The 12,014-nt window shown below is 39.2% G+C and overlaps 1 protein-coding gene across 1 annotated transcript; it reads left to right on the top strand.

Annotated features, from left to right (window-relative positions):
• The first annotated feature begins 7,932 nt into the window (after positions 1-7,932).
• Positions 7,933-10,465, top strand: TIGD2 (tigger transposable element derived 2). The gene has a single exon (XM_072625390.1). The coding sequence runs from the start codon at positions 8,571-8,573 to the stop codon at positions 10,152-10,154; it is 1,584 nt and encodes a 527-aa protein (XP_072481491.1). The 5' UTR covers positions 7,933-8,570; the 3' UTR covers positions 10,155-10,465.
• Positions 10,466-12,014: the final 1,549 nt, after the last annotated feature.

Below are 12,014 nucleotides of genomic sequence, written 5' to 3'. Positions count from 1 at the left end.
AGATCCTGGGCAGAAAAACTTGTGGTTGCTCCCAGAGCAGAGTGCAGGCCAAGAGAGGAGTAAACTCCTCTCCCTTGATTGTGGTACCTTGGAGGAACTGAGAACTTACAGGTCCCTAGAGTACACTCTCCATTTGACAAAGGACTCAAAAGTTAAGTAATTGGCTGGGAAAATGCCAAAAAAAAAAGGGGGGGGAAAGGATAAGATTATAGAAGGTTCCTTTCTTGGTGAACAGGTATTTTCCTTCATCCTTTTGGATAAGGAAGAATAAAGAATACCTTTAGAGGAAGACATCAAAGTCAAGGCTTCTTCATCCAAAACCTCTAAAATAAATTTTCAATGGCTTCAAGCCATGGAAGAGTTCAAAAATGATTTTGAAATCAAGTTAAAGAGAGGCAAAGGAAAAATTGGGAAGAGAAATGAGAGTGATGCAAGAAACCCACGAAAAACGAGTCAACAGCTTGCTAAAGGAGACCCAAAAAATGCTGAAGAAAATAACACCTTTCAAAATAGACTAACCCAAATGGCAAAAAAGGTCTAAAAAGCCAATGAGGAGAAAAATACTTTAAAAAGAAGAATTAGCCAAATGGAAAAGGAGGTTCAAAAGCTCACTGAAGAAAATAGTTCTTTAAAAGTCAGAATGGAGCAGATGGAAGCTAATGACTTTATGAGAAACCAAGAAATTAAAAAAAAAAACCAAAAGAATGAAAAAATTGAAGACAATGTGAAACATCTCATTGGAAAAAACAACTGACCTGGAAAATAGATCCAGGAGACAATTTAAAAATTGTAAGGGGCGCTGACTGCCACACCATCTGGGATGCCACACTGACGGACATCAGGTAAACTGAGTCTGGTGCAGGGAAAGGTGAACAAGATGGCGCTGGAAGGGATGGCCCCACCCCTGGTTTGTTGTTGTCACTATAGTTCCAGCTTGTGTTCATTTCTATAGTTTCGGGTTTGTTTATGTGTGTTACCATGGTTCACTGGGCTAGCTGGCAAAGACTATATAATCAGAGTGCTCGCTTGAATAAATTGGAGTTGCTTACTGACCCGCTCTCCCGCCTCATTCTTTTACTCTCGAGCTCCACAGGAGGACAAGCAGCCTGCTGGTCAGGCATAAGACTTGCTCTTCTCGGTAAGCTATGCCGTCACTATAGCAAAAAATTATGGCACTACCTGAAAGCCATGCTCAAAAAAAGATCCTAGACATCATCTTTCATGAAATTATCAAGGAAAACGGCTCTGATATTCTAGAATCAGAGGGTAAAATAAATACTGAAAGAATCCACAGATCACCTCCTGAAAGAGATCCCAAAAGGAAAACTCCTAGGAGTATTGTAGCCAGATGTCAGAGTTCCCAGGTCAAGGAGAAAATATTGCAAGCAGCAATAAAGAAGCAATTTGAGTACTGTGGAAATACAATCAGAATAACACAAAATCTAGCAGCTTCTAGGGATCAAGGGGCTTGGAATATGATATTCCAGAAGTCAAAGGAACTAGGATTAAAACGAAGAATCACCTACCCAGCAAAACTGAGTATAATACTTCAGGGGAAAAAATGATCATTCAATGAAATAGAGGACTTTAAAGCATTCTTGGTGAAAAGACTAGAACTTAATAGAATATTTGACTTTCAAATACAAGAATCAAGAGACACATGAAAAGGTAAACAGGAAAGAGAAATCATAAGGGACTTACCAAAGTTGAATGTTGAGAATTGTTTTTGCATGCAACTGGGAAGTAAGAAATACAGGTAATGGGGTATAGAAATCTATCTTGCCCTACAAGAAAAGGGAGAAGATCAGGATAAGGGAAGGGAGAGGTGTGATGGAAGAGAGGGCATATTGAGGGAAGGGGTAATCAGAATGCATGGTGTCTTGGGGTGGAGGGAGGGAGACATGGGGAGAAAATTTGGAATTCAAAATCTTATGGAAATGAATGTTGAAAACTAATAATAAATTAAAATGTAAAAAAAAAAAGGAAAGTTAAGAAAGTTAGGTTTATATCATTCTCCATTGTTATGTATCACTGATATTTTGTTTTCAAATTATGATTTTTTTGTTCTTCTGTAAACACAACAGGATGCCTTCAGGTATTTTATTAGTTATATTTTAGCTTACTCATTTTAAGGCAACCTGAATCCCACCTGCTTTCTTTCCCTTACTCTCACGGCCTCCCTTCCCATTCGTTACTCTTTTCCTTAGTTTTGGATTTCTGCTCATTAGTCCTTTTTCTTTCTTGCTTCTATCCAGGTACTTAATTCTTCCCCCACTTTTTTTCTTAGTTATGTAACATCTTTATTTTTAACTGTTATTCATTAGTTTTTAAATATTCATTTTTTGTGCCTATTTCTAAAAAGCATTTTTTCTTCTTTCACTTCATCACTTATCTTCACTTTATGTCATCTTTTTATTCTTTGCTTTATGTCCCATATATGTACATATATATAAATATATGTGCTTTATTCTCTTTATGTATTCTTCTGTATTATCTGTATTCTTTATTCTCTGTATTCTCTTTATTCTGAATTAAAACTTTTGAGGCACCAATTTTAGGTTCCCTCTTCAAAAGAGTTGCTATTATTGTCTTATAGATCTTAATTCCTCTTGTCGGTTTTGTCTTATTGATAGAAATATCAATTTCTATAGGTAATAGAGATGGTGCCCTATGGTAGTAATCCTCCTATATCCCTATACGACCTGTGCCCTCTTCTTTTTTTCCCATTTGCCTCAAAATTTCTTCCCTGGTTCATAACCTCCCAGTCTTTTCAGTTTCGGCTGTCTTCAGGACACCACGGAAGGAAGAGTGATTTCTCTAAACACCACATCACTCCAAGATGATACCCATTGTATTTTCCTCAATTCCCCTTAGAGAGTATCTCTTTTCTCCCATAGGAAAATGCATCAGTGGCATCCCCTCCCAACATTGAAACCAGGTTTCCTTTCTTTTCCTCTCTTTTAATCCCTCTCTTTGCCTCCTCACCCATTTTACTAGTTTCTCTTCTTCCTAAGTTTATTTCCATTCATTGTTAGGCTTTGAATTGATTAGGATACACCATACATTCCTCCGTAACATCTCCTTCCCTTCTGCCCTTTTATGGGATCTTTCTTGCAGTAATTTTGTCTCACAAAAAAAACCCAAAAAAACAAAACCCAAAAACCAAACACTGATTCATCTGAAAGTGGGGTGTTATAAGGTATAGTCCCTGATGTTTCAGGACTACTTGTCCACCATCACTTCTATTTGACTTCTGTTTTTGTCCTTGTTTCTTTGTGTGCATTTAGAGGGAAATCTTATAATGTTTCCATTATTTTGTTGCTGTCCTTGGTTGCTGCATTTATTTATCCATCTTGTTGTCTGGGGTATTTGAGAAGCAAATAGTTTCTTCTGACCTGATTTTTTTCCACCAGGAATGTTTTGAATGCTTTCACCTTCCCTGCCCACCCCCGCCCCCCCCATCCATCTTTTCTCATTTATGGTTAGGCTCAGATTTGCCAGGTAGCCTATCTTGGGCATCTTGAGCTCCTTTGCTCTTTGGGACACATTATTTCTTTCTATCCTGCAGTTTGGGGGTATAGCTGTCTGTCTTTCTGGGCATTAACTTTTGCATTATGGTGTTCAGGTTTTTTGAATTGTGTTTTTCTGGGACATCTATAATCCTTAGGTTGTTTTTATGTACTCTGTCTTTGAGATAAGAATACTTGCTATGTATGAAGAGCATCCTTTCTTTTAATATTATTGCCCTTTGCTTCTCCTATTCCAGACTGCCCATTTCTATATATTTGCATTTCCAGTTATCCTCTCATTTCTTTGGTGAAACTTGCCAGTGTGGATTCAAGTTTTTCTTTCTGCAAACTGTTTCTGCTATGAAGGTCATAAATTCTGATTTCACAATTTTTTTCCCCTTTTATTCAAGAAGATCTTACTTTGGTTTCATACTGTCTTGGGAATCTTTTGACTTCTCAGACTCAGCAAGTGTCGATTCATTTTCTTTTGTCTGGTAACATATATTACTCTTTTTCCCTGATCTGCACATCATTTCCCCAGATTCTTCTAACATTTTCCCTCTTGGTTTATCTGCTTATGTTCAAAGTCTTTAAATGAGTTTTCTACCTCCTGAGATCTTTAGTAGTTTCAATCTTTTAGAAAAAAAAAAAGTTTCCCCCAGTTGTTCTTCCTACTTCTCTCCCCTTTGATGGCAGTTTCCCTGGAGCCTGGATCTCAAAGCTGTCTTATCCTCTTTTCCATGCTACAGAAACCTAGGGTCTCCACTCTATGTGACTTCTGGGTGGGCAGCACTGGCTCCAGCTGGATGCTGGTATCTTTTCCCCAGGTTTGGAGTGACACATAGCTCTCCACCTTCCCCAACCTCCCCTGCCCCCACCCAACACACATTTGTCCTGACCCAGTTCCCTCTATTCCTCAGTTTTCTGGCAGAACTCTTTTGGGGCACAGATTGCTATGGTCACACACCTCAATGCTATTTACAGCCTGAGCAAATTTCTGTCATTTGGATCTTGGAGACACTGGGAGGTAGGTGGGGTGTCAAGGTATGAATTTGAGTTCTATTGCCATCCCATTTGTTGTGATTGAGTGCTATGGTGAATGAGCCTAGTAGGGGTTAGAGATTAGCTTTCTCCACTATTAGTTCAATACATTTTTATATTATTTGGGTTCTTGGTATACTAGAGCACAGAAACAGCTGAAATTGCTTTATCTTTGATGCATAATTTCTATTTTTGAGAGGTCTGAGAGACTGTGAGGATCTAGTTGGTCACAAAACCTGGAAATTACATTGTGTCTTTAGTGACAATCAACAATCAATAAACATTCAGTGCTATGTGTCAGGCAATGAGTTAAATGCTGGGGATACAGAGAGAAAGCAAAAACAGTTCTTGCTGTCCAGGAGAAACACAATGTACATAAATTGGTACATATTATATTTACAGAGTAGACAACCTTCTGTTGCACACTTTCACTTATATATGCAATTAATTATTGAAAGGGACTTTGCATGACAGAAACTCAATATTAGTTGATAAAACAAATAATTATCAAAAGGTGACCACATGACGATGTGTTCTAAATGAGTAGTTGGCAAGTGATGGTCCATGGGCCAAATGCAGTCTGCCACCAGTTTTTGTAATCTGTGAACTAAAAATGATTTTTATATTTTAAAATAATATTTCATTGTATTTTAAAATGTAAAACTATTCTTAGCTTACAGGTCATACAAAAACAGGTGGCAGGCTCAATTTAGGTCTTGGTTCATAGTTTGCTAACCTTTGCTCTAAATCACTAATAGAAAGAAAAACTCAAAACAGTTCTAGGATTTCACTTGACATCTATAACATCAGCAATAATAACAAAAGATGTAAACAGTCAAGGTATAAAAGATTCTGGGAAGATAGGTACAACGATGCACTGTTGGTAGAACAGTGAAATGTTTTGATTTCCATAGGGAATTTCTTGTATTTCATTTTGAAATTATGCAAGAAAAAAGGACTAATTTGTGGGTCTACAAACTTCTATGGAAGTTACGGAAATATGATATGGAAAACACAATACAGACTTACAGTAGCCTATAAATAATAAATTATAGTCCTTCTAAGTAGGTCCTATTTTTTCTCTGGAGTTTTAGAAGTCCTCTAAAGTCAGCAAATCAGAAAGAAACGGACTTTGGGTTTGCCTGAAGTTTAATCCTCCTACCCTATTTTACAGTAAACTATCTTTTCCCAGATCATCCTTCTTCAGAAAAATCTCATGTGAAGAAATGGAGAAATAATTTTTTTTTTAGCATTTTCATGGTTATGAAGAATGAGGATTCGTTAGTACATCTTTCTCAGTTCTTAGCATTCTATTTCCCATATAAAAATGAAATTCATTAGATCTCGTAAACTTGTAGAAAAGAGCTTTGTACTAGTGTTGAGGTGATGAAGTGATAGGCCTATCAAAATCTAAGGAGGTAGTCTGGTAAAATGAAAAGCATGGGGAGTTAAATCTTGACTCTATTGCTTCTATCTAGGAGGCCTTGGGCAAATCATTTAAACTCTCCAGGACTCAGTTCCACATCTGTAAAATAAAGGGTTTGAAAGATTTGACCTTTTAGGTCCCTTTTCGGCTCTAATTCAATGATAGTGGGGTTTACTTTTAAATTACTTATACTTATTAATATATATTTTCTTTTAAATTAAATTGGGGGTTTTTTCTTTTAAATTATTTATATTTATTATATATTCTTTTAAATTATATATTTTGGTTTTTCTTTTAAATTATTTATATTTATTATATATTCTTGTAAATTATATATTTTGGTTTTTTTCTTTTAAATTATCTATATTTATACATATATTTTTCTTTTAAATTATATATTTTGTTTTTTCTTTTAAAATATTTATATATATATTTTTCCTTTTAAATTATATTATATTTGGGTCTTTTCTTTCAAGTTATTTATATTTATAAAATATATTTATTTCATATAATTATATATTATAATACACAATACGGTTCTATAATTATACAACATATTTATTTAATATAATTATAATGAAATAAAACATGATGAAGTAATTCTCGAAACTATACCTATCGAAAGGAGGAGCTCAGTTGAGGTTCCTTTTCTACGCTGACAATCTTTGCCCCCTCAGCGCTCCCCCTCCCGTTTCCGGCCCACTCTCCATCACGCCCACCTCTCCTCTTGGGGGGGGGGGGGCCTTCCGTCCCTCTGATGGCCTCCCCCCTTTCTGTTTCTCCACTCAATTCATTACCTGCCTGAACCTCCCAAGGGTCACGGTAACCCAAAACTGGGGAAAGGATGGAGGGAGCGGGGCTCCTCGCGCACGCGCACTCCGAGCGCGCCGGCCCCGCCCCTGCAGGACGCTACGTTTCGCTCACCCCTCCGGCGGGCGGTCACGAGGCACGCTCGCACTCCTCGATGGCCTCCTCACCATTGGTTTGAGTTCACCTCTTCTGCGGCTCCCCACCGGGATGCGCGCGCATCGCCTGCTCCTCGCCCCGCCCCTTCGCTGACAGCCGGATGTGGGCGGGGCCTCCAGCCTGCCGGAGGGAGGGGAGCTGGCCCCGCCCCCTGCGTCCTCGGAGGCGCGCGCCTCTAATCCCAGCGCCTTCCGGCTCCGGCGGCTACGTCGAGCTTGCGTCAGCCCCCGCTCCGCCGGAGGCTGAGCCTCCATTAGCCCGCGGTGCGCGGAGGAGGCGGAGGAGCTGCGGCCGCTCAGCGGCTTCCGGCGGTCCGTCGTTCCGGGCCGCCTCGAGTTCGCCGCGGGTCTCCGGCGTCCGCGGACTGCGCCCGCCCCCCCCGCCCCTCCCCCAGCCGGCGGGGAGGCGGGGCTCCGCAGACCCGTTCCTGCGGGGGCCGGGGGCTCCCCTGGACCTCTTCTTGGCCGGAGGTAGGCGCCCGAGGCCGTGCCCGCGCCCCGCTCGTGCCCGCGCCCTCAGTCTGATGTAGGCATCAGGCTGGTGAGTGTTGTGCTTTGTGCTAGCCTTAGTCGTTGCGCACAGTGATGATAATTACGGTAAATGCTGCTGACCCTGACGTTGAACCGTGTTTTTGGTGTTTTTCCTTAGGTCTTGGAGGCTCAGCATGTGTACTCAGCCCTCCCACCCTCACTGGGCCCACGGAGGATCACCCTTCTCCCGGATCTTTGTAACAAACACCTTCCTCACTGGTCTTTCCACCTTTGCCCTCCCCTGCAGGTCCTGGGTGCGCCTCCGCACTTGGCTTGGATGCTTGTCCACTCTGCCAGGTGACCACGCCTTCCCCCTGCTTCCTCCGGAGCCCTCTTGGGTCTTCTCCACTATCTTATTTTTAAACGTCCGTTTCTTACCCCTCCGAGAATAGTAATCACTCAAATAACCTTGAAGAAGCATGCTCCGCTTCTGTATAATCTCTGTATGTCCCTCGCAGGAATCCCGTCCTCTCTTGAACAGAACCTGATATAGTTTTAGATCCCGTAGAAATATAGCAGTATTCCTATATAGAAATAGAGGAAAATTCTCCCAACACATTTTGAGTATTATATTCCAAGTCAATGTCCCGGCCTCTCCAAATTTTTCTGTTAAATTAGATTTCTATTGGGCAAAGGGAGATCCAGCATTAAATCATTGTAGTAGAAAACGGTAAATTATTGTTCCTCCCAAATCTCTCCTTCCTCTCCCCCACATCTCTCCTTCCTCTCCCCCACCACCCAGTCCAAGGAGGTAGCGCATGCTGAATTGAGAAGGAAGTAGAAGGGCTATAATTGAAAGTGGGAAAATTTTTCTTTTGGCAACAGATAGCACTACTTAAACCAGTTTTCTTAGTGTTGGGCTTTGAGGGTAATTTTCCAGCCTCAGAAAACATTTTCATCAAAAAGCATTTATTAAACTCTTGTATAGAGTTCACTGCCCCAGTGAGTCTCAGGAGTGAAGAGGAACAAAAAAAACCCAAGGACTTTAAAATTTTGTTATCTCCTTTCTGCTGTCTTAAAAGTTCTGAATTGCCAAGAACTCAGGAAATAAATAAGGTCAGGGTCCCATCTGTTGATCGTATAAAACACATAGTTAAGATGTCTGGAAAGCGTAAGCGTGTAGTGTTGACAATTAAAGATAAACTTGACATTATAAAGAAACTTGAAGAAGGTAGCTCTTTCAAACGACTTTCAGTTGTTTATGGGATTGGTGAATCAACAGTTCGTGATATAAAAAAGAACAAAGAGAGGATTATAACTTATGCAAATAGTTCAGATCCAACAAGTGGTGTATCCAAACGTAAATCTATGAAGTCATCAACATATGAGGAACTCGATAGGGTTATGATAGAATGGTTCAACCAGCAACGAAATGAGGGGATTCCAGTATCTGGAACAATTTGTGCGAGGCAAGCAAAATTCTTTTTTGATGCTTTGGGGATGGAAGGTGATTTTAATGCATCTTCTGGCTGGCTAACCCGTTTTAAACAGCGACATGGCATTCCAAAGGTTGCTGGTCAAGGTACAAAGTTAAGTGGGGATGAAACAGCAGCCAGTGAGTTTTGCTGCAACTTCAGGGAGTTTGTTGAAAAAGAGAATCTACAACCGGAGCAGATTTATAGTGCTGACCAAACTGGATTATTTTGGAAGTGTCTACCATCAAGGACATTAGCTTTTGAAACAGAACAAAGTACTTCTGGGTACAGGTCAAGCCGAGAGAGAATCATCATCATGTGCTGTGCTAATGCCACTGGCTTACACAAACTTAATCTTTGTGTAGTGGGGAAAGCAAAGAAACCCCGTTCATTTAAAGGAACTGAAACTTCCAACCTCCCGGTCTCTTACTTCAGTCAAAAAGGTGCATGGATAGAACATCCTGTTTTCAGACAATGGTTTGACAAAAATTTTGTGCCACAGGTAAGAAAGAATTTAAAATCCAAAGGGTTGCTGGAAAAAGCAGTATTGCTTTTGGATTTTCCACCAGCTCATCCAGATGAAGAAATCTTGAGTTCAGATGATGGTAAAATATTTGTGAAATATTTGCCTGCTAATGTGACAGCTTTAATTCAACCTATGAGCCAAGGAATTCTAGCCACAGTGAAGAGGTATTACCGAGCAGGACTTCTTCAGAAATACATGGATGAAGGTATTGATCTTAAAATGTTTTGGAAGAACCTAACTGTGTTAGATGCTATTTATGAGGTGTCAAGGGCATGGAATATGATAAAGTCAGTGACCATTACAAGAGCATGGAATAAACTTTTCCCTGGTAGTGAGGAAAACATAGGCTTGAACTTTGATGAGGGAGCTATTTTAGCAGCTAACTTAGCCACAGTTTTACAGCATACAGAAGGTTGTGAAAATGTTGATATTGAAAACATTGAAGACTGGTTTGAAGCTGAGAATACTGAACCAAGTTATGATGTATTAACAGATGGTGAAGGAACACAGGGCCAGGTAGATCAAACTGATCACTCAGGTAAAAATGAGGAGGTAGAGGAAACAGAACTTATTTCACAAAGGCACATTAGCCATAAATCTGCTCTTGAGTGGACTGAGAATTTACTGGATTACCTGGAACAACAGGATGATATGCTCCTGTCTGACAAATTGGTATTAAGAAGGCTTCGAACCACAATAAGAAAGAAACAGAAGACCCAAAATAATAACAAAAATCAGTAGCAGTGTTTTTAAGTGTTTGTGACTTTGTGACTGTTAACTTGCACTGAAGCTTCATTATTTAGTGGTGTTCATTCCAAAACCAAATACATTTTATAAATAAGGTTAGGATTATCAATGGCACTGCTTTCTTCCAGTAACACTGATAATTAAGAGTTAATCTGTAATCTTCCTACTGTTTCTAATCTTTATTGTATTAGATCATGAGTCTCATGAAGCCAGTGATCGTGTGTCTGTTTTGTACCCAAATGACATAGAGTCTTAATATAGGACCATCTGCTTTTGGCTTCTCAATAAATACTAACTAAATTGTATATTCACTGACTTCAGTGAACTTCAGTTTTCAATTTTAACATATGGGGTAAGTTTTTAAATTTTCGTGATATTTCTAGGAATGCATCAAAGATTTTGCTTTAAAATGTTCACCATTCTAACAACTGGATCAAAATAGTGGAAAAAAGGCTGAAGCCTACAAAATATGAGAAGAATGAAAAAGTGGTCTTTAGAAAATCAGTAATCCAGCTTTGACGGTAGTAAATGAAGAAGGAAGATCAAATGTCTCTTTATTGAAATTATTTTAATCTTCACCTTTGAGGGGGGAGCTCCTCTATTCTGGGAATTCTTCTTTATTTTGTCTACTCATCATACAGAATGTGAAATTGGGAATAGTACATTACGGATGTGGGACTGGTAGGAGAGGAAAAGTTTGTGAGAGATTCTTATCAGGGAACATTAGCATAAATGCTTCAGACATAAGCAATCATACCAGCACAACTTCTCTTGCCATTTCCAGACCTTAGGCAACTGCTAATCAACAGGTTAGAGTAATTTGTGTAGGAAAAACTCAGGAGAAAATTTAACACTATAACAGCTGACATTTTAAGTTAAGAGGGCTTATATACTTACACAGGTAAAGAAGCTTAGCATTCAGTGTGGAGCCTTAGATTGACAAAAATGATTTTGAGTCTTAACTGAAAATGATTTTGGTATTAACTCTCTTGCCAAGAAAATCAACATGATTTTATTTGAAATTTATTTCCTGTATTAGGAAAATTTAAGTTTTTGGTGATATTCACAGTTCATTAAGCTGCCTAGTTGTCTTTATTTTATTTTATTTTTAAGTTCACCCAGAACCCTGGGAATGTTGGTTGAAATTAGTTTGAGTCAAGTGGATTATCATCTTGTTGGGAAGGTAGTAGGACTGGAGAATATGTATATGGGGAAATGATTACATTACAGAAGAAAGGAACTGGAAAAAAAAACAACAAAACAACAGCTTGGAAGGTAGTGGATATCATAACCAGGGCTGGCAAATTATACATCCCAAGTAGGAGGCCATTTATTCATTTTGCAATTTGAGAGTGTCACTGAGCCCTACTTGTACAAAAATATTTTCCGCATCAACCTGCTCCTTGTGGCTAAAATTTTTCACCCCGATTTATTGAATAGCGAACACATCAATGGCACTTGAGTGTTGGAATGAAAAAAAAATAAAACTGCCTTGAAGTTACAAAACATTTCTGTATGGTCACTAGTAAAATACATGTTGTCTTGAGGACAGACATAGCACAGTTTAGTTTATCAGATTAGTCAGCTGTTAGAAGTTTGAAAGAGGTGAAGCACAGTATAGGTAAGGTTTATATGGTAAGGAATTTAGAAAAGGCTCAAAACAGATATTAATGTGAAAGACCTTGAGAAGCCCAAAGAGACTGGGTCTCTGTTGTAAGGGTTATTAGAAATAAGGCATACTTATTTCATGATTTTTTTGTCTGACAGTGGTGGCAGTATCTGACAACCTGTTGATTTTATAGGATCAAGGGACTATATAAAATGTTGCTCTTTTTAAAGTATTTTCATTTAGCA

Source organism: Notamacropus eugenii, chromosome 7 (genome assembly GCF_028372415.1).
Source record: "Notamacropus eugenii isolate mMacEug1 chromosome 7, mMacEug1.pri_v2, whole genome shotgun sequence".
NCBI lineage: Eukaryota > Metazoa > Chordata > Mammalia > Diprotodontia > Macropodidae > Notamacropus > Notamacropus eugenii.
Note: the sequence above shows the minus strand (reverse complement) of the source record. Positions and strands in the feature narration are given on the sequence as shown.

Coding starts and splice junctions, on each gene's coding strand:
- TIGD2 (XM_072625390.1), top strand. CDS start 8,571: ATGTCTGGAAAGCGTAAGCGTGTAGTGTTGACAATTAAAGATAAACTT.